This window comes from Poecilia latipinna, unplaced genomic scaffold (assembly GCF_001443285.1).
Source record: "Poecilia latipinna isolate Pla-1442-1.1 unplaced genomic scaffold, P_latipinna-1.0 Scaffold376, whole genome shotgun sequence".
Taxonomy (NCBI): domain Eukaryota; kingdom Metazoa; phylum Chordata; class Actinopteri; order Cyprinodontiformes; family Poeciliidae; genus Poecilia; species Poecilia latipinna.
Window position 1 is genome coordinate 189224 of NW_015112992.1, and position 24152 is coordinate 213375.

Sequence of the window (24152 nt, forward strand, 5' to 3'; positions counted from 1 at the left end):
TTTTAAAGACTGCAACGAATAAGAGAAGAGAATGGCAGGCGGGCGGCAACTTCAAACAAAATCTAATGTGAGCAGTGATTTAGTTTTTGTCTGCAATGTGTGGAATGCATAAGCAGAACCAACATATCAGATGCCATTATAGCGATCACCTTCATCAAGAGGAGTAGCCGTTTTCAGGCAGGAGCAGCTCTTTGTAGGTTTAGACTCTCCAGGCTTGTTTGCATCTCCTGCCACTGATTGTAGCATCCAGCCTGAAAACGAAACAAATACAGGTCATCAGAAAGCACTTATGGTAATGGTTGATGACTTTTAGAGTTTAATCGATACTATATTTTTTCGGATCACAGGTTTGCTGCTTTTCCGCTGCGCAGTAGTAGGGTAAAGCGATTAGGTTCAAGCGGTAGCTTACTTTTCCTTCTGTAGCGTCACTGATCAAGTGGTAGAGTTAACTCAGGTGGGTCCTCGTCTTTTTTCCCCTGTCCTATTCCTAAAATACACACTCTCACACTCGGAAAGGTTAAGCAATCAGCTGGAATCTGCTTCTCGTTATTTAAAAGTATATTCAGGTTTCACATCGTCTGCTTTGTGTCCTTTTTTCTTTTAACCGTGTTCCTGTAGGTAAAAACCCATTTCTACGAGACAGATCACAAACTGAATACCACAGAAGACATTTAGGTGATTCAGTTTAAAATACAGTGTTGTGAAAAAGTATTTGCCTCCTTACATTTCTTTTGTTTTTGCATGTCGGATAGATAAACAAAAAACAGCTTTTCTAATAGTTTTTGGGGTTGGTTTTATAAGAAAAGCAGTGATTCAGACCATACATAATGCACTTCTTTTTCTAGCCCCATAGTTTAAAATGTGCAGGTGGGACACAAGAAGAGCAACATGTCAGAGGTAACGGATTGATGTCCAGCACAGATCTGCGCTGATGGTCTTGAAGGACCTAAAGAGCCGTGCCACTGACTTTCATTGTGATGAATACTTTCTCACCCGTCGACATTTGCTCCGTCCCTCCCTGTCCCGTTCATAGTCTGATGAAAAGTCAATATTTCATGTACAGCGGCAATCAGTCAGTATGAGAACAGAGGAGCACATGCCAGTTCACATTAGACAGTGAGGAATAAAGAAGCTGAGCTGAAAGGTTATTCATTACTGTATCCCATGAAACCTCTATATCAGTTCAAGCTGTTGTGCGCCTTACGATTGGCGGTCCGAACGCCGGTGCGTTGATGTGGATCAAGCTCCCTGGCTCTGGCCGGAGCGCCTGTGGCCTGGGGACACACATTTCCTCCCACCGCAACATCAGAGCCCAGTAACGCCATCCAAAACAGTGATCGTAGATTCTTTCATGGTATTGGTGTATTAAAAGCTATGGACTGTGAAAATGTGAGGGTAGAATAGATTTTGAATGAAGTGCTCTGATCGACAAATAGCTGCTGCAGCGTGTTTGCTCCACTCAACCTTTAAATCGGTGACAGTCCTGAGCTGTTGTGCTGTAACCTGTGTGCCAAAACATAGATGTTGAAAACATTCAGCATTTATCTTCACCGTTTGAAATCTCTGGAACAAAAAAAAAAAAAAAAAATGGTGTGATGAGAGCCTTTTTCTTTCTCTGCATTTCCTTGAAGATGCTGAACTTTTTCAAAAAATATTTGTAATAAGGTTGTTGGACTTTATGGGATACTATTTGATTGCAAACTGTGTAAAAACACTGACCTATTCAGTTTGGGTGGCTGGGTCTAAAATATGCTTGCAAACAGAATCACAGACAAAAACATACGAACAGTAAAAGAGGTGATAGAGGGAGATAATTGATGAAAAATGTTTGGCTTCCTCACCACAAAACTCCAGCTTTTAGTTCAGTGTTTATCCAAATAGTAGTTCCTACTTTTTTCAGCTCCAGTTCTGTAAAACAGCCCAGTCCACAGTCGGTGTTCAAGGGTCAGTAGCTGGCATGTTTTAATCCAACAGTTTTGCTCAGTTCAAGTTTGCCAATAAAATAATAATGATAATGAAAAAAAAAAAAAAAACACTGCCTTGTGAGATAAACATTTTGTGCACCTCTGTGAGAGAAAGTTTTGGAGTTTGCTCCTTTTCTCTTTGCCATGATCTAAGCAATTGTTCCAAATAAATTATTGAAATCAGCATTTCAAACTTTTCGGAGTCTGTCACTAGAAACGCCTTTGACGTCCCTGATTTGTTTGCATTGCTGGTTTCTGCCTTTCTTACCGTGATGTTCCCAGGAAAGAGCCCCATTAAAAGTTGTCAATCTTTCCAATGTTTTCTAGGAGTGAACACCCAGACGTTCAGTACAGCTACCGACAAGGTAAAACCAGGAAAACTTTAAATTGTCAAAAGTTCATGGCGGCTGAAGTTCTAGACTGAAAAACTTTGAATTATTTCAAGTGGTTGCGAAAATAAAGCCTCTTCTCTTTTAAGAGAAACGAGGCATTTGCCAAGCAACATCTGCACATGCTACACGATTTCTGGAGAAAACACGTTTGAACAAATGAGACCGAAGTGGAAATGTTTGGCAACAAAGAACAGTGTCTTGATTAGTGACACCAAACACAGCATTTAAAAATGCGGTGTTGTAGTAACGGAGCTGCTTTTAAACCAATACCCACAAACCATGATGCTCAGAAACAAACAGTATTTAAATTACTCTGCATTCAGGTTACAAAAGTCAGAAATATAAAGTTGTCTCTGTAAAACGCAGTTCTACAAGCTGTTCATTTGAAGAACTGGATAGATTGTAAATAATTTGAATCACATTATTTGTTTTAAAGCAATGCCTGGCCATCACAAGGATTTGACAACAACTTGAGAACAATTTCGTCTTTCAACTTTATATCAGAGTTTTGGGAAATTATACTCGCGTCACATTTTAACCTCGGCTGTGTTTTCAGATTTAATTATTCAATGACATGTCAGTACTAAATTGCATATGGGTTTACAAATATCTTGATTAGTTAATGGAATATTTTTTGCATACCAGACAAGCCAGTAAAACAGATTGATGCAAGGGCAAAACATGGATAGATCAACAATGCAATTTTTTTTCAAAGTTAAAATTTGAATAAGTACTACTGTAAAGTTAAATATTAGATCATCAGATTTCCACATTTGTACAGCAGTGAAATGTTAACCATCAAGTTGACTTCAGAAATTAAAAAACAACAGGTACTTGTAGGTTCACAAGCGGTGTCTGAATGAAAGGGTATTCATAACAAGCGGCCTTAATTACTGTACTCAACTTGTCAGGAAATGCATGTTGACTTACAGGTGATTGTTGTGAAACAGAGGAACTTGACCATTGTAATTACAGCTCGGGGTTAATTGGCTTGCCTGATTTGTTCTCACTAACTTTGACTTAAGATCTTTTTATATAGCTTCTTAGTCAGTCAGTCGGGCACTGGGAATCTGAAGCGCTTAGGTAAAAGGCAACTGGAATTGTTTCCACGCTTTTCTGATGAGCATTAATTTACATTATTTTAGTGATTCGGGGCTTGGTAAGATTAAGCTTTCATTTAGGACTCCGTAGCACAGACCTAGGCTGCTCTTCACAAAGATGGTACATTACACAGAAGCACTTTATGCAGTTATTTAAACCTGAGACACTTACAGTCCCTTTTTTGGGTCATACTGTCAATCCATGATGTATATTGTCTATGACTCTATGCCCATGACAGTGACCCAAATAGTCTACATGATATCAGTGAGGTCATATGACCTGCTCACATTAGTGTAATTGTTCAAACGAAAACTGAAAAGTTTGAGACTCCATTATCATAGATGAAGAACCCTTTTTGATCTTCAAGAACCAAGAGAAGTAGTCCACTGTCCTTCCAGGTTCTCTGGTTAGTAACAGTTCATTTTTGTTCATCAATATGACAAGGACATAAGATGGAAGAAGCTGTGCATATTAATAAGACTTATAAATTTGGTGATTAAGTCCTTAAAACGACCACAAATTAAACCTTCTGCAGTTAGGTAATCTTCACGCCGCAAATGTATTGGTGCTGCTCTAAATGTCCTGTTATATCTGAGAACTGGAATCTGAATTGACCTTGCGGTCAATGATGTTGTTATGAAAGCATTTGCTCCTGTCGTCTACTGTAAGATATATTCTAAAGGTCAGCTTGCTGCAGGTTTAGCTGCGACGTCACCATGTCAAGGGTTCTCCTTAGCCTCAGCACACTGTTTATCAGTGGTTTACCATGTTCTGTCCGAGGTTACATCAGATTTAAGTCCTGTTATAGCACATATATGACATTCTATATCCGTACAAGACAAAGAGATATACAATATTTAGTTAATTTTTCCTTCATCTGCAGATGTGCTTAATGAAAGCTCCCTCGTTCTTTTTGGTTCTTGTCTATCCCTTTCCCTTCTCTAATCTAAATGTCCATTGGTCCCACATGACCTTCCAGACAATTGCATGCCACTGGCTGTATCAGTGGGCAAGGCCTGTTGAGGGAGATATGCTGACTGACAGGTAATGACATCCACTGAGAGCCGGGATTCCCTCAGGGTGTACTGTCTGTTGGCGTGCCAGTCTTTTCCCTGGATCCAGAAATGAAACTGCCCTGCTCCACCACTGCCGTTTTCATCATTACAACCATCAGCATCATCTTCTTCCTCCTCACCATCAACGTCAAGATTATCTTTGTGTCGCTGGCATCACACTGAATCAGTTTTTGCACTGCTTGTCTCCATCACAATCTGTCAAACCGTTGGCTCGTTGCTACAGGTCTGCCCGGAGTTTTTCCCTTTGTCATGATCTTTTCTTGTCAGTTTCCCACCCTTTTTCCATTCTTTTTCGTCTGTAACTCTTCCTTTAGATCTCTTTCCTCCTCCTGTGTCTGCCGTCTGAGTCTGTCAGGCTCAACTAAAACTGTCACTTATTTTTACTCATGGATCAAACCAAATGCAAATGAACCTTTGACATTTATTCCCAGCCTTTCTCTCGCTGACCCACTTGTTTTATCCTGGAAGGTCTTTTGCATTGAATTAATACATTCTGTGGCACCAAGACTGATGAGGTTATAGTGGTTTAACAGACTCCTAATGTATGAGCATATGTTTTTATATAAAAGGCAGGGCAGAAGCGGATGTCATAATTCACTAAAGCTGCCATGAGAATTGATGGGAAGCATAGGCTTTGCACCTGCTGCTGTCATTTTCTCTGAAGTGACTGACTTTAATTTCTTTTTATCCCTTCATTACATGTCCTTCCACTGCAAATTACAAGCTCAGCCACTAAAAGAACTGACTATATATTCAGCTCCAAGTTATTATCATAGGTGAAAAGATTATATTTATGAAAAAAATTGTTTTCATGGCCAGTTAACAGATTCACAGACTCCTGTCATGGCTTCCACAGACTCTGACGCCTTCAAAGCATGATCTCCTCAATGAAGTCCTTCTCTGACAGACTTTGGAAAGCACATTTCTATTTCTGCCATCATAGTGAACCAGTGAAAATTATTTTTCTTTTGAACTTTTTCTGACAGCGATATTTCAATATTAATTCCTTTTTTTTTTTCTTTTTGGACACCCAATTTCTAGAAGATGCACTTTAAAAAAAAAAAAAAACCTAGAACTTCACACATACATTACAAGAGTTTGCTTTTAAATTTGTATCATTTCTGTGTCTGTGACATTGCAAGAAATATCAATAATACTAGTTTTTGAGATTTCTTTGTTTTTAAGAATTCATAGTTAATTACAAAGTAACATAAAAATTACTTTTTTTACTCAACCAAATCCTACGCCCACCACAGATGGCTAAAACCAAATAAACACTTTCAAATAAATGTAATCAGTTATTTACTAAATCAAAAAACTATAGTTCTAACTAACACAATACTAGTTTAAGTAATTATTAACAACTGATAGTCTAATTTGTCTTTGGGATTTCCTCAATAATAAAAACACCACTGAAATTTCTATCTCAGTTTCTCTACAATAAAAAAATAATAGCATATCAGATTTTTTATTTTATTCAACAGTAAAGTCTTAGCAACTATGCATTTTCAACTCGTTGCATGTTGGAGCCATAGTCTCATCTTACTTGACATAACAGCTGTGAGAATAAAATCAGTTTTCTTCTTTGATTTCCCTCTTGTCTCACTCACTATAGCAAAAGACTGCTTAGCAGCAAAATGCTGTCAGAAACCGTCAACAATAACAAGAGAGGTTTCTAATTATCGCCCCCTTTATCTCCGTCTTGGCATTCATTCTTTATTATCAACAACTGTGGGTTGTTCATACACAAAAACTGAAAAACAAAGGAAGCATTTTTGCATTTGCTTCCGTAGTTGATTGCTTCAACTTTCGAAGGCCTTGAGAGAAGGTATTCGTCTTCGTTTCAATAAGTTTCAACAATTATCGTAACCATTCTTTACAGCTTCTCCTTTATGTTTTTATATTTGCTAGCTACCACTTGCAGCAAAAACTGAGTGCCAATGTTACTACAGGAATCCAAGCATTTGTCACCTCTTATAAGAACTGGAGAAAGCATAAAATTGAGGTGTATGTAGAATAGTACAGTAGGTTTCCCCAGACATTGTTGACTCATGGTTCCTTAAAACTTTAAAAGACTGATTTTAGTGACATAGTGGGTGTAAAATATTGAATAAAATGTTGTGCTCCATGACTGGCCTTTTTTTTACTCTTACATGTAACTTTATGACACGCAAAATTACAAGAGGGTCGTCCTTAGTCTCCAGGTGTATTCTGGGTAAAACTTCGCACGAACCGTCCACCAACGTCATCATCAGCCACTTGGCAACAGATGGCAAACTAGCTAGAGCATTTTTATGGACTAAGTTAACATGAGTGGAGCTCCACGGAGCGACAAGGTGAAAAGGATGGGGGGGAAAAAAACAGCAAGGAAAAGCCAAAAACTGGACGCATATTTTGTTTGTCGTCTTAGAGATGACTCGGACTTTTTTGTTGGCAGCGATTCAGGCCCGCCAAAACTGCCACCATAGCCAGGGAGGCGGGCTTCTTACAGGTAGCAACTCTTAACATTATTCATTCACAATGAATTAACTGTAGACTGACCCCAGCCGCCTAGCTTACATCCCCTTTTTTCTGCGGTACAGCGGTGATGTCAGGGACTGAAGGCTGAGTTATAGTCGCGCTTTTGACAGTTTGGGTTGAGCGCGTGCGAGCTACGGCAGTATGCCGTTGATAGTTGGATCCGCCTCAACGTCCAGTTTGTGAGAACTTCGGCGCGCGCGATCCGCGCCAAGTTACAGAGATGTAGATGTGCACGAGATGCTGCAACACGCTGCGTGTGTGTGTGGCGGAATCAGCGCGTGCCACTGCTTGCCCGCTTCAACGCGCGCTGCTGCGTGCTCGGTTCAACGCGTCAACAATAAACGTAGCTTCATCAGTTGCTAGCTGCTCCTGGTTCTGAGTTGAAATTAAGTGTCAAAATGATCCGATCGCTATCCGTGGTTCTGAACTGTTTTGAATTTGTGTTGTTTCATTATTCTCTTGGTTTGTTATATGTCGTGTCTGTTAGATGAACTTCAGAATGACATAGTCGCTCTCTGTAGTAGTGAAACTTGTAAGCTCTGCTGTTGCAGGCATGTCTATGTTGTAAAGTTATATTATCATGAGCTTTATTATTTGGGTAAAAAGGGCCCGGTCATTAGCCCCGCCCCCGGCCCCGACTTTGACTTGTTCCGCTAGTGGTTCCAATCACACAATTTAGTATGATATTCTATTGGCTGAATTTATATTGGTGACAACAGCAAATTACTTTTTTGTCACCAGGTCTTTGTTGTGCAAGTTTCTAATTTTGTAAGATAGCACCTTCATTCCCCTTGATGGTTTCTGCTGCAAGGCTTGAGGTTGAGATTGACTAAAGCATAGAAACGTAAAATACATCTTCAACGCTGCCATATAAGCTGGCATATCGGCATGAGAAGTTTGCAGTCATGCTGCCACAAGTGAATGAACTATTACACACACGAAGCTCTGCGTTTGGCTGTTTAATTACACAAGTGCAGGGGTGTTTTGAGATCCCACGGGTTCCTGAGCACACATTCACACGTTCGTGTATAAATCTAATGTCTAAACAACTCTTAAAGCTGTCTGGTTTTTCTACTAATTAATGTCAGCACAGCCACCACGTAAAATGAGGAATGAGGTTAGAATGGGTAAAGAAAGTGTTTGATTAATTAACTGTTTTCTACATGAAGTACAACAAATTACTAAACAATGAGGACTCTCACAGGACAGCATTGAGTTCTGAGTTCAGAAATATTGGTATAATGTGAATGTACAGAACAAGTCAGTTCTACTTTGAAGAGCTATAAGTCCAAATGACTTTCCGATAATGGTGTGTTTGACCATGACACAGCTCTCCAATCTCAATGTTTTGTTGGGTTCAAGAGCCCACACAAACAGGTGAGCCTCAAAATGTATTCACCTAGCTAAAAAAAAAAGAAAAAGAAAAAAGGCACTCCCATTTTCTTAACAAACTGACAACCGGACATTTCCAAATGTCAGAATAATGATTCGGATTTTTTAAAAGATCATTTTAACTACTAAAAGTGTTTGGCCTCGTGACCATCACTACTTTCGGAGGGGAAAAGAGGGTTGCTTGCGAGGCTTAGAGGAACCGTGAAGTACGGCGTCCACAGCATCGTGCTTTTGTTCCCCTTCATCCAGTTAAAGCAATTTTAGGACATATGAGTAAGATACAGTAGTATCACACATGTGGGTAGAGGATGCACCAAGTCAATGCTGAGAGGCCCAGGCAGACCAAGCTGTGACTCTGAGGTGTTCTTCCTGTAAGAAGATACCTCAAACACTACAACCGGTTTCTCTATTTGCGATTAGCTTCAGCATAAATAAATGTAGACATAGACACTAGTACAAACACTATTTTAATTAAATAATTATTGATGTTTACAGCTTTATTATCTGCTTCACTTCCTTAAAATTTTGAACCACCCTAGGCCTACCACTTCAACAGCAGCTAGAAAACTTAGGAAAATCTAGTGAAGGGTACTTATTTCTTGCTGGAGAATGATTAAAGCGTATTTGTGCAGATTTGACCATTTTGTAGTCTTAATTCCTCTTTTTGTTAGTAAGTCATCATAAAGGTAGTCCCTTCTTATCCTTTCCTCTAGATAAGGTATTTGAATAAGAATCTGGTTCTTGACTCCATGTTGTCTAACATTTGAAATCAGCTATACGCCTGCTTCGACTGTTCAGCAGAAGAAAACACATACAGTATTACACTTCTAACATCACCAAGAATAATCATTAAAATACCAGTTCAAGTATGAATAAACTGCTCAGCAAATGTAAAAAGGTTTGGAGTGCTGCAATTCCTAGCAAAAATCTTTATTAAAATATTTTAAACGAGATAATTAGTTCTAAATAAATACATAAATGTGAGTGAAAATATTTCCTTTGATATTTTTGCTTTTACATTGTTGGGAAAGTTGAATATGCATGTTATATTGAATGACACTGGAGGAAGTGGAGACTAACTTTTGAATTTAAATAAAATATTCTTTGTGAAATCTGTGAAAGAGAGGGCAGTTCTATTTTTTTTCCAGATGTGAAATCTGGAACCATGACTATTACACCCTTTCTATGTTTGATGGAAATGCATTTTTAGATTGGACTTTTTAGTTAAGTGATTGGCTTTTCTTTCTTTCTTTCTTTTTTTTTTTTTTTTTACAGATAAATAGACAATATAATTTTTCCAGCATTCAGACTTAGAACAAATAAGGCTAAATTAGTGACACATATTCAAGAAGTGTTTGAGTTAATGTCTACCATGATAATTTTTGTTGCATTTATTATTCTTTTGTTGTTGCTGCTTCTCTTTTAAAGACACCCAACATCTGTTTAAATTTCTTGGTTCATGTGTCTTCAAGCTGCGAGAAGCATAATGCCTCTATCTGTATTTTGACACTTTATCCACTTAAACCAAATTAAACCCATTCTACGTTCACAAGCGGATTCATTGAACAAGCATCCAGTTTGAGTCTTCATTAGTTTTATTTTCTCCCATGTTGTAATCACATAATCTTTTTTTTTACTGTTATATCTGTGAAATCACAAAAATCATCAGTTTCAACATTAAACTAAAAAAACAAAATATTTCTTTAGTTCAATTATTTTTATTGAGACACTTGTTGCAGTATTTACATAATTCAAAGCTATTTAAATAAGTACAAAAACAGAACATAAAAAGATGCAAAAATAGATTTTTATATTTATTGTTCATTGTTAATTAGAAGAAAGCATCAACTATATTAATGAATAAAACCAATGAGGTGCCCTTCCATAGCAACATAATAAATGCAAAAACACCAGGATACAAAAAATAGTTTGGCTTAATTGGTTTTGATGTAATACAATTTTTCTGATTTATGTGCCAGATCCTCAACTATTTTACTTAAAGTGAGTGTATTGCGTTTTTTCCAGGCACGTAGCATTATCAAATAACTGTCACCTTCAGTTGCTATAAAAATGCTGTATATATCAAAAATAATTTACAATTATTGCACCTTTCCAATACGGTGCCTTCAAAAAGGCCTATGACTCTTTAAGAAGCTCTTACCTTTTCCGACACTTAGCCTTCAGCATATCATGACAACAATGCTCCCCCATTGTGCTGTTTACAATCATTCTCCGAAGTGTTGGACTGAGAAGAATTTTGTTTTGATACGCTCAGCGCAGTTTCACCAGAGGTTTAATTGCTGCTGCTCTGACATCTTTCACTTCCTTAAATGCGCCTGCCTATTCAGCTCCTTTTTTAGTACCAGTGTAAGTGTCGAAGTAGAACTATTCCAGAATGCTGTTTTGCATTAATATACCATTTCGATTTACAAAAAATAAAAGAACTCTCAATGTTTACAAAATAACTGTTCGATTACAACCATGTCAGTGAAATTATCTCAAAATGTGAAAAGTGCTCGTGAAAAGCAAAAACATTAAAGTCTAAATGAAACTGCACTACATAAATTCAAACGGCAACCTAAAAATAAATTAAACAATATGCTCATGACATGAAAAACAATGAATGGTCTTAATCCAAAATATCTCCAATATTTAAAATTTGTGAAATTTCTACAGGGACCTAAGACTGAGATCCAGATGATAATGGAGTCAAATCATTGGAGCTAACACTACAGTGCAATTTAGTAGAGAAACAATTGTGTTTTTATAGGACAGGTTTTCTACATTGTGGATACAATGTGAAAGAGGCACACTTTTTCTTGTATCACTCACCCTTAAATTGTTCCCAATACACTCCAATGTAGAATTACTCTTGCCCTCAATCCTTTAAAGTTTTTTTCAGGTCTTACGTTCTGCCCTATTTGCTGGTCCTGGGAAAACATTTCCCTCAGTTAGTTTAAGCCAGAAATAAAAGGTTTTGTGATAAAATGCTTTGCATATAAGCCAATTAACTCAGTGCAGTCATCACAGCTGACGCATTTTAGCCAAAATGTATTTTTCTTAATATCCATCAACAATAAGCACAAATTGTACAATATAATAAACTGTGAGGTAAAAATAAAGGATAAAACTGAAAACTTGCTCAAAAGCAATCACTGATGCTGATTTTATGCTGAAATGTTCAGTTGTTTACATTTTTTGCATATTAACAGACATGGCAAAAAAAACAAAGATCCCAGGATTGCTAAATGGGTGACAAGGCATTTGAGTAAAAGCTGTAATCATTACACCTGATCCATATCTGAACGACTTACTGAGTTCTTATATGTTTTCATGACGCAAAGTTAATGAAGCAAAGATGTACAGTAATTCAAAGAAAAGGTTAGGATAGGTCTCTAATTGTAAAAGTATAATAAGGAAACTATTTACCCTATTCTTTAACATAACTTAAATAGAACAAAAGGTCAATGCTTTAAGCATGGAAAAAATGTATTGAAAAAAATCTAAATGTGATTGCTGTAAACACTATTTAAATAAATTAAAAAGGAGACTTTGAAAGGTCAAACTTTTATTGGAAATCTCTTGTCCTAGTGTTCTTTGAATGACACAATAAGTATTAATGTTATTACATAACGATTTAATCACATTGCGATGTTTTAGAAAAACATATTTTGAATCGGGCAACAAATATTTGACACCACACACTTCTCTAACTGTTTAAGGACAAAGTCCATCAAAGTATTTACAGCACATTAGCTGGAACTAATTTGTAAAAGATCTGGTAAAAAGGTTTGCTGAAGTTACCATTTGCTTAAAGAGTTTGTCAGACATTGAGCTAAAAGAGAAAACAGTAGACAGTTCAGTAGAGTGTGTTTTTACTCTTTGCTAGCCTTCTCCAGGAATACTTGAGGCATCTATATTCCTAGATCACAAAAACCATTGGTCGCAATTCAGAGAAGTATAAAAACTGATGGTGTAGAAAACAGATCAGGGAAGTTTCAAACTTTAAACAATATCATAAAATCTAATGTCTTAGAACTGCAAATCGAAGATTGTAAATGACAGGATTCCAAAGCTGTACCCATAGACCAATTAGCCATAAAATAAAAATTATCAGTCAATTACTGCATGAGTTTCCCTCTTCCTGCCAAAAGAAGCTCTAAAACACATTTTTTCATGAACATTTGTCCTCTGACCGGCTATCCAGTCCTTTAGAATGGGCTCAGCATATTTATCAGGCCATATTTTCAACTGATTTTAGTCAACAGAGCAATTTGTGTTGCTTTAAGTTAGATAATCTAAGTGTCAAAACCATGTAGGTGGAAATCCGCCATTAATATAAGAAAAAAAAGATGAATTTTAACCCCATGCTAATTACCAACAACCTCTCCACAGAACTTTCTTGAAGAACCTCATCTACTCCCTCTGGTAGAAAGAAATTTGATTGAAGAACCAAATTCTGCAGTAATGAATAAGTGAACAATTTCAAAACTTCCCCTTTTTTTCAGTGTTGTCCCTTTAACTTTCTTTATTCATGTAAGCTGACCAACAGCTTTTTATATACCTGGAGCAAAGTTTAATGCAACGTTTGGTATTTAAAAATCCCTGTCAGCTACTTTGATGGTTTAAAAAAAATCTTTCTGGGATGATTGCAAAACAGATTTCTAAAGATGCAGGAAAGAACAATACACATTGTCTGTGTAACTTGCAATCCGAAGTTCCTCACCAAATCTGTAGGGTAGTAATGTGCGCCGTTCTAAATCTGTTGTGCTCTCCAACCACGTTTTTAGCTCTTTTCTCACTTTCACTACAGACAAGATTTCCTAGACATGCTCCGGAGGGTCCGCATGTCAGAAAAACAACCTTCACCACAGATTGCTAATAAAGTTCGCAGAGCCAGATACTTTTTTTTTTTTTTTTTACTAGAAAAAACCAAATAACTGTTGTGTAAATACAGAAGGTAATATTGCTAGATTTTAGGGTGAGATTGTATTTGATACAGTGTAAAGAATAAATTCTACATTGTGGGGACTGACTCCTTCTTATGGGGCCCAACACCCAGGCCCCATAAGAATAAGAGCTGTTTTAGGGTTATGTTTAGGACTATAGTGCAAGGTAAAGGTCAAGTAGACTATAGGAATGAACGACAAATGAATGGAAGTCCTACTGAAGATAGAAAGACATACTGTGTGTGTACTGCTAATTTCTGTAAAATTAGTTGCCATTATCTTATATGTAAGTTTGGTGAGCTTTTTAAAAATGATTCTCACCATTATCTTTAATATTGTTCGAGATACGGTTTCCTCACATAGTCTTCATTTTGCATTTCATTTTAGCGTTTTAATTGGCTTTCATTTTCACCTTATACAAAAAAAGTTAGAGATGTTGTGATCAGTTTTTTTTTTTTTAACTCTGTTGAGATGTTGTTCCGATCTAAATCATTTCCGATTAGGCATTTACCAATTTGTAGATTAAGTCCTATATTTTAATTGAAGTTAGAGAAGTAAGTATACGCTCACTCAGATTTCAAATAACATTATAATAACATTCAAATATCAATAACATTCAAATAACTCAGATTTTGTTTTATTTTTGAATCTTCCTTGCTGCTGACTTTTAACTCTTTATTTCTGTAAAGTACTATAGGAAATGATGTTTGTGCAATACATTGTAAATCAATGTGAGCTTGAGCTTAATAAAGTATTTGTTGACTTGCCCTTGCACATACCTGAATTTTCATGACATCCCATAGTTAATTCAAAGGATTTAATCAGGGATTGGCCCACCTTCAGCTCCTCTAGTTTAGATGTTTGTTTAGGGGGCAATCCACATTTTTCTAAGAGTTGTATTTGTCTCACAGTATCCACACAAACTCATCCCAGACAGAAACGTCTACCTGGAGCTTGAGGACACACTACATTCAGTCGTCAATGTCTTTGGACCTTGCTTTATGCTTTACATCACCACATCCAGCTTTTTGCATTGGACTTAGTGATGTAAGGTTTGAATATAAGTGGCTCAGCCGTGGAAACCCATTCTATGAAGCTCTCTGCACTGCTGGCTGTACAAAACAGTATAGACATCAGTTTCCTCTGACCCTTCCAAGTGAATTTCACATTTCTCTCTGCTTTGTAGCTGGCTTGCTTTCACTTTGTTATAATACCACTAAAAACTGACTCTGGAATATGTAGTAGCAAAAAAAAAAAACAAAAAAAATTAACAACTTTGCTCATTGCCCATGTGGCATCCTATCTGAATTCACTGAGCTCCCGAGAGCGACCCATTCTTTCACAAATGTTTGTGGAAGCAGTCTGCATTAGAAGGTATGTCTGAAATGATTGGTTCACCAGAATTCAATGATTTGTAAGAGTGAATGAATAGTTTTAGCACATTACTGTATACTGCTAATCACTCGATCATTCCTGCGTCTTTAGGAAGTCTGTGCTCCATGTTAAACATGTACCTCGTGTCTACAAACCATCCTAACGACCTTCTTTAAATCCAGCTGTGTTGAAGCATGGAATTATGTATAACAAATAGGACAGATACTCATCTGCTGCTGCTTTGATGTCGTTTTCATTATTTACTTGGCTGAGGTCTTGGCGTTCATGCAAATATCTGTTAATACCTCCTGAGGAAGTGGTTGTGTTGACATCTTTAAGTTGATCTATTCTACATTTGTTTAGGGGACGTTGAAATCTGGCTAGGGCTCTTATGAGTACTGATCCAGCACAGGTCATAAAAAATCTTATTCTGGGTCAGACACACAGTGAAAACCATGAGACGGTTAACCGTGAGACTATTCATTTTAAATGTATGAAAGCATATGTCATTCAATTTCTTCCCAAGATTAACAGCCCAGAACATGGCGGATGTTTGCTATGAATGTTTAACCAGCAGTTCAATATCTGTACTGTCAAAGGTCAGTGAATACATTCATGATGTGATTAAAATATCACAGCATGCATGCAAAAATATCACCGTAGCTTTTTAATGTTCTATGCGGTCTTATGCATATATACTTATTCACATGTATAGAGCACAAAGTACAAATAATCTCTCTATAACTTGCTTAGAAGAGCCCAGCACAAGAGACAAATTAGTTATTCTGATTGCAGTTTTACAGTATAGTAAATATTGCACCCAGAAGGAACATAAATCAAATGTGAGAGGAACACTTTTCCTCAGCACAGTTTTATGTTGCAGTGGTAAACTGATTTAATTTACTTGTAGACTCACTCTGCAAGCTACTGCACTGATTTCATGAAAGCATTAAAAAGCTGCAGGTGCTTAGGGCAGCAAACAAAAATGATTACTTATGTTGTGTTTTTAAAAATGTTAAAACACTCAGGTTGTAATATAGAAACTGGACTTGGTTTGAGGTTCTTACCATACGATAAACCTTGAATAAAGACGTGCCACATGCAACAACAAAACATATATTTTTTCTCACTGCTAACAGAATAATATAAGAAAGTGGCAACATGACATTAGTACTGGTAGTTAAGTTAAGCTGTCTGCACAGGTGACGAGCGTGCAGGCAGTTTTTAAAACCGTGTTCTAATAAGATTGATTGATAGTGCATTTGTAGCTTCCATTTCATTACTGAGCATGCTTTTCTAAGATTTACAAGGACACAAATTATTATTCCATGTAGGAAAAAGAATCACAATTAATTGAAATTTAATCGAAAACCATGTATCGACAAAATAAGCAACATTTCAATTTAATTTAATTTATTTGCCGTTAAATTATTGAATAAAGAGACATATGAGCTCCACAACAAATATATTGTTTTTAATCTGGTATTTAGGTTATTTGACTATCAAATTGGTGCCAAGTGCCATTCAGTTTTCAAGTATTTCAGGAACCTTTGACTACTAATATAATTTCTTTGAAAAAATACTTCTTTAGAAATGTGGACTGACATTTGTGTTGGAGACATCTGTACTTGCTGCAACATGTTTTGCATTGAGATGGAATAGCTTCAGAAATAGGTTAACTCCTTTTTGCAAAACTTGCACACAATAGTTGTTTCCAGCAATCCCATCAGATCGTTTTCTTTTTTGTTTGTTTTTCTTTAAACAAGAAAAGTGGCTTTGTCATCTATTGCTGCTTTTTGCAGATGCTGCTTGTGCATCAGATTTCTCAGAAATGCAATGCAAAGTTTCCTGCTTGGGACTTTTGTATCGGGAATAAAGAAAAAGTGAATAATTGTGTTGAAAATGTAAACGTATTAAAATCTATGTAACTAATAAATCAAAATTAACATGCTAAAGTCCCCAGCTTGATGCACCTGTGCACCACTGGAGCACCTGGTGAGGCAGGTCCCACTCCTTCAAGTCAATAAAAAAAATCTGATTTGTATTGTAAGTGTAGAGAATGTATCTTTCAATTTTTATTTGTTGTATTTTTACTTTGTTCTTGCCAGCTGCCATTCTTGATGATCCTATGGAGTGCAGCAGGGGAGAGCGTTTAGCCATCACGCTGGCCAAAAATAACATCAACAGGAGCAGCAACCGCTCTACAACAGGCAAGCTGGAGGTGGACATCTTTGAATTGCTAAGAGACAGTGAATATGAGATGGGGGAGACAAGTAAGTGTCTTTGATCAGTGCAGTACACATAAAAAACATGTCTTCATGTATGTTGATTTTTGTCGTCCTTGTTTGTAGTGCTGTTAAATAGTATTTGTTCCCTTAAATATGTACTGGTTTTTTTTTGTCACTTCAATGTTTGGGACTCTCAGACAAATTTTACTATAAAATAACCTGAATAATTACACAAATACATCCTTTATATGATATATGAATTTTAGTCCACTGTGCTTTGCATATATTTTTTTAAATTAACCATATTGAAGGGTTTCCAAGCAAGAATGCCCTGCATCACAAAAAGGATTTAAGTTTGGACTTTGACTAGGCCACTCCACAAAACCTTTAATTTGCTTTTATTTTGACCCACTCAAAGATAGATTCATGCTTCCATCCCTTAAGTATCACACTGCTAAATGCTGTTAGTTTCTTCCCTAGGTTTTATATTTTCTTTTTTCTTTTGTTAACTGCCAGATGAGTCATTGATGTTCTCCTGGAGTAACTTCAATATGTCAGCAATTCCTGGGAAGTTTGCCTCTGTTCTGTGTTATCTCTGTTTGTGCATAATCAGGTATCACTGCTGTGGTTCCCTCAAATCCCAAAGCTTCACAATTGGTTTTGTAACTTTCCTTCTCAAATTGATAGATGTCACTGGCCGCCTCTCATCTGTTCTTGAGTTTTGTTAGATCAAGGGAAACTTTTTTAAGGTATTTCGACCTTCTTTATTTGGTCAGAGATGTTCTATTAAATGTTCCTTTTGAATTTCCGGGCCTGGCAATAAGTACAAAAAGCTTTTAAAAATTGCTTTTCATGAAATCTACGTCTGAGAATGGTATTTTGATTCACTGAAGTTATCTCTGACATTAAAATCTGTTTGATGATCTGAAACATTTAACATTGACAAATAAGGAAATATGTCAGTGGCAAATATCTCACAGAACTCTTAGTGTGCGCTTTGTTCTGTCAAATCTGAGAAAAAAGACAGGGTGATACATATGAAATGTGTTGCGTCCAGTGACCAACTGCTCCAGAAAAGTAGCAAAAATAAAGCAAAAAAACTATAGAAAAACTAAATATACGTTGACATCTTTTCACCACCCACTTCATGTTCTCACCTCTACTAAAGGTCATCTAATGAGACTGTATTTTGAGCAAAGATAGAAGTTGAAATTATAGCATGTTGCACAAACTTAGTCTGTGTTTTCTCATTTATTGGCAACTGTAAAGTTTTAGTTGTTTATTTTGCATGTTTTCTGCATCAAAATAGTTAATTGTGAGACAATATAGTTAGGATATAAGTAAGCAGAGAGTGAACTTGTCTCCAAAAAAACATTCAATCAATGAATTAAAGTTCTTTTTGTGCAACACTTACTCAGATACTAAGAATAAACAATTCTGTATTTGGGGGGAAAAAACAAAGTATTGTGACAATGTTGACACTTGCAAACCCATACAAATAGTCCAAAGGATTCAAACAAATGGATTTCATCATGATGCCACCCTGATTAAATAAAGTAAATTAAGCGATTTTCAATAATTTCAGATATCCATTTTGTTGAGCAAAGCTACTTTTGGAGCATGTAGGAAACCAGCTTCTTCATGAGATTTGGCTGAAATTCTGGGACAGGAGCGTAAAGTGAAAGTGGAATCAACAGCACAATTATTTAAAGCAAGATTGCCATGAAAATTGTAAAACTAAATGAGAGCACATTTACACTCACCAAATGTTTTAAGTGATTGATGCTTTTTACTTGTTGTAGCTGATAACTGGAAAATGGTTTCCTCAAACCTCAAGTTTTATTGCTCGACCTTTTTAAATTGTTATTGAAAACACTTAAAAAATCAATTTAGCACAGTGTGTATATTTAGAAAACGGCAAATTTTCTAAACAAACAGTTGCCACAAAAGGCGGAGAAATTGATTTTCAGTGGGATATAGTGGAACAAACATGAAAGATTCAGTGGAGCTGCTTCCATAAAAACAAAGAGTCATTTACTAGAGAAGCAGACAACTTTTATGTTTTCTGTCTGAATAAAGACTAACAAGCCTAAATGTTCCTGCTTTTCTGTGTGTACAGCAGCATCTGTTCCTGTGTGCAGCCTAGATATTGTTATAGTACAAATCCTTTGTGTGTGTGATTAGGGCCAGGAATTGGATTTGGGTTGGATCAGTGGCCACAGTTATTGTAGATGGAAATATCAAGCAAGGACCACTTCCTCGCTCACATAAACAGACACACTTAGGAGTGCTTCTAATATTGTACATATTTTATCATATTCAGTTGAAAATAAAAAGTTTATCAAACACATTTTTCAAGTAATCAAAATAATATCTTTAGAAAAATGCTGAGATGAAGTCTAAACAAGATTTCTGGTGAAGAACCCCCTCTATTGTATTACTCCTCAGGTTCTCATCAATGAGAATTTAGACTATATTACCAAAAAGTATTCGGTCGAGTCTCTTCACACACATAGATACTGGAGTTATGTCATCATCTTGATTAAATTGGCTTTAATCATGTCAGCTACCCGTTACTCCCAAAACACATTGTTCCAGAAAGGCCTTTCACAAAGATATAGAGTGTGTTCATTGCACTTTTATTTTTAAACCATTCTTTCAGAAGTGTCGATGTGTGTAGAAGGGGAGCCAATCGCAGCAGATGTAGAATGCTGTGGATGTTTTAATGAAGAAAATCAACTTACAAAAATCCAGGGTACAAGAAAATCCAAAAACACAAAGCAAACTGGAGACACGAGGGAACAACAGGTAATCCAGGCAGGGTAACATGGGTAGTGACGAGATGGACTGGCAGGTTGTGAGTAAAATAGAGGAGCTTAAATACCTGGAAGTAGCAAGTGGAACAATGGACCTAGATAGATGAAATAGCTGATTGCAGGTGTAGCTGAAAATACTTCTACTAAAGAAACAGTAAGACTAGGAGAGAAAAGGCATTACAGAAAATGACAGATGGATCCATGTCCATCTGTCCAAAGGAAGATGGACATGGATCCAGACATAACAGAACTAAACCAAAGGTAACCAGATAAGAATAGCTAGAAACACCACGGGAGGAAGCTAGAAGGACTAACTAAGAAATAACTTAACTGGAACCACAAAAGAAAGGCATACCTAGACTCAGACATGTCAGAATAATTGAATCTAGGGTGATGAAATAACTAAGAAATAAACATAACTAGAAACACTACAGGGAGACTGAAATAAGGAATAACTAAAGGGATTACAGAAAAATATTCTAACTATAATCACTACAGAAAACTGGACATAGACTCAGACATACACGAATAACAGAACCTAAGGTAACTAAAGAATAAACCTAACTAGAAACACTATGAAGGACTAAAAATAAGGAAAGCAATAACAAGACAATTCTAATCACAAAAAATAAATAAATACATTGTTTATTTAAATTGTGATGTTTGTTTATAGATAATAAAAATGCAAAACTCAGTGTCTCAGAAAGTTACAGTATTAAATTAATAAAAACGTTAATTTTCCAGCAGTGCTGTTGGGTCTGGTGAGTCTCATCAGCTTAGCTCTGGTTTGTACTTCCACAGCGGCGTTTTGTCGGCAGGCGGCCAGACTTGGTGAAGCGGTGTATCTTAGCTGTGGATCAATAATAAGCTGCCATTTATGTTCCCTTGGTGGGGTGGCAAATGGTGTTGTTGATGGCAATCTCCAGGAACCTGGAACTACAAGGTTCCTTTTGCAGAATTCTAAATAAACCAGAATCGTATTTTGTGCACTGAGGTCCTGGATACACGAACTGTTGCCAGTATTTCTAGAGCCACAGCTCCATGGACTTCCCAATAAGTGTATCAGAATAAAAACTCTTTGAATTAGATGTTGGATTCTAACCAACCATTGTAACCAAGGTTAACATAGTGTATCGTTGAGTCAGTAGTTTTCATAGCAGCCTCTCCTATGTTCGTTCCCTCATGCCTGGATGTCCAGCAAACAATATAGTTGGGCCTTTTGTCAGAAAACTGCCAAACCCAACTTTATCCTTTTGATTGAGAGATGGAGAGATAATTAGACACTCTGGAGAAAATGTCTTCACTGCTCTCATCTCCAGTGGCAGCATGTTTTAAACCACTTAGATATTTTATGTTGCACTTGATTGAAGGTCATATTATACTGTTCTTGAGCTAATCTGAAGACCACATAAAGTGTGGAAATCTGTAGCTATTAAGTCTGTTGAAATTTATGGAGCTCTGCGCACTATTTCACTATTTCTTCATCTGCTGACCCTGCTCTGTAATTTACACAGTCCACTTTGCGACTGACGTGCTCATGATGCCAGTCACCTCCACTTTGTTTTAATACAGTAGACTGTGAAGTATTTGGTAATATCACAACTAAACTTGCTGTACAGATGGCACCCAGTCATGGTGTCACAACGGATTCCACCGAGCACCTGAGAATGAACCCCGTCTTTCACAAGCATTTGTAGCTGCAGTCTGCATGACTTTGTGTTGAATTTTATACCCTTGAGGCAGTGAAAGCATTTGCAACACTGGAATCCAGTGATTTAAATCGATGAACAAAAACTTTTCACGTTAAGCTACATTTTTAACAAAAACATTGAGTTTCACATAAAAAAATTTATTCTTCAATTTTTTTAAAATAAAAAATAAAAACATCCAAATTATAGTCCTAGAAATCAATGCTGATAACTTTCATAGACAAAATGTTTGTGCTAATTTTTCATAACGTTGTGTGAGAGGTGGGATGCATTCCACACAGATCATAAATGCTGTGTCTAAGCCATTGCCTATGTGGTGTTCCAAGTGAGCTGAATCAATGCATAAAGCTAAACTTTTTGCTGCCGTGTACTGATTAAACTATAACCTTTATGAGCTCGACATCAACCTTGTTGCAACCAGGCGTTCTCATGGGGGCCAAAACTCCATCCTGACAATGCAAAATATAATTTCCAAAGTTCTGGTGAGGATGAAATTTACATCTTGCACAATGAATACAAACATGGCGCATATTGGTGTATGGCATCCTTGTTACATGTGGTTATTGCACTTTGGATATGCTGCAGATGACCTTATCTTTGAGGTCAAATTGATCCCATAAATAATAGCAGGCTTAAAAATGTATGGAAAATAGATGTTAGAAAAAGGGTCCATGTCCACTTTTTAATTAGTTGTATAAAATAAAAGTACAAGAGCCAGTTTGTACACTTAGTCACAATTTCAAAACAAACAGCAGCATCTTGGCTTGCAGCCAAATCAATCCACTCTATGTTTCAATGAAGCTGCACAGACAGGTGCAGATATTTTTATGTGTGCATGCCAAGAGAAGAGGATCATACATATGCATGTTGTTCTGCAGCAGTTAAGTCATGTGTCATGCTGTAGTTCCCACGGGTGACTGAAAGAACAATTATTAATAATTTGATTCTCTGTCTCTTCAGCCCTAAAGAAGTTTACCCACTTTCGCACACATGGCTGATAATTGCTTCTCTTTTGCCCCAGTAACCAACACAAAACTACCAGGACTTACACACACCTGGCACACACACAAGAGCGGCACAGTTCTGTGCTTTCCCCCAGCTCCACACCACAGTCAGCAGTGTTTTAATTATAAAGCAGGGATTATAAGCTGACAAGAAACACCATTCTGTGTTCCAGTTTGAAAGATGAAAGCATGTGTACACAAGAGAGGAGTAAAACTCATTTTCACTAAAATGTTTCTGTCAAAAGATATGTTTTCAACCCCAAAGGTAAAGCCTTTAAATCAGTCCTTGTAAATGTAGAATTCAGAGAACAAGACAAGATGTGTGCCACTTTTGGGGATATTATTCCATTCATGTGCAAATATTCAAATACCAGATTTCAGCTTTTAAGCCTCCAGATATTGCTATTTCTGTCTCTGTGCCTTTCTTGGCGTCTGTCACTCTGTTGATCTGTGTCTCTTTCAGTTTCTATGTTTTCTGTCTCCATATGTGAGCACATATCGCATTAATATCAATCCTTCCTACAAGATTAGCTTGCGACAGATTGACATAGATCTGGGGACATGTCTTTGTCCATATTCATATAGCAGGAAATTCCCTTTAGGCATTCGAGCAAGCCTGTCTCTACCTGTTTGTTTAGAGCTTGTAACAGTTTCCTTGAGTATCTGTTCAAATATGACCAAAAGCTTTATTAGATACATTTCCCTGCTACCTAATTCTAAAATTCTCACCCTATGTGTCTCTGTTTCCTTTTAGTGTGCCAGATAATGTCTAAAGGGGTTGTGGCAGTCCTCGGCCCATCTGCCAGTCCAGCTTCTAACTCCATCATCAGCAATATATGTGGAGAGAAAGAGGTGAGTCCCTGCACCCTACGGGCTTGTAGCCCGCGCTCACAGCTTGACCACAAATAAGAGCTTGGAAAAATAGAGCTGCTCATTAGCAGCTATGCATTTTTTTTTTCTGGTAGAATGAGGAGGAATGAAGTGCAAGCTGCTGGTAAAATGGTAAAACACTTAATGATATCATAAGTTTCCACTCTAGTCCTAGTTGTATCAAAGCACTGCTGGACATTTCAGTTTTGATTTTCCTCTTATTAGCTTGGAGCAGTTTGGTCCCCAGAGGACGTTGCTTATTTACAAAGAGAAGTTATGTTTTTACTTCTGTTTGATGTGTATTTATTCCAATAAATCACATGTAATGAGAACAAAGTAGCTGCATGAAGCTGTTTGCTGCTTTGTCAAAATAAAAACAAAGGGGGATTTTGATGATACAAAAGGCATGTTTTCTTATCTGAACAGAACAAAAAAATGGTTAGAAATGTGGCTTTTAAACTTAAATTGTGAATGCTGGCTAAACATAAAGGCCTTTTACTCTGACAGATTTTTTTTTTCAGATTTGATGGTAATATAAAGCTATACAGTAGAGGTACAATCAGCGAATTCATGTACTCATTTACTTTTGCGAAATGTACCTGTAAATTTAACTGTAAATTTCTTGTGTCTAAGCAGATAAGCAGTAAATCAAAATAGCCTATAAGTAATTTGATGTTAAAAGATGAGTGTTTTTTTTTTTTTTTTTTTTTTTTTTTTGGAAAAAAACTACCACGAATAAAAACCCAGATTTTTTTCT

At 36.8% G+C, this 24152-nt stretch overlaps 1 protein-coding gene across 6 annotated transcripts in view; it reads left to right on the top strand.

Moving 5' to 3' along the window:
- The window catches only part of grik4 (glutamate receptor, ionotropic, kainate 4), a 358938-nt gene that overhangs the window by 184669 nt on the left and 150117 nt on the right, over positions 1 to 24152 (top strand). For all 6 annotated transcript variants that reach the window (XM_015036702.1, XM_015036703.1, XM_015036704.1 and 3 more), the window contains 2 exons: positions 16877 to 17041; positions 23280 to 23377. In XM_015036702.1, the coding sequence (XP_014892188.1) occupies positions 16877 to 17041; positions 23280 to 23377 (263 nt within the window). The remainder of the gene's footprint in view (positions 1 to 16876; positions 17042 to 23279; positions 23378 to 24152) is intronic.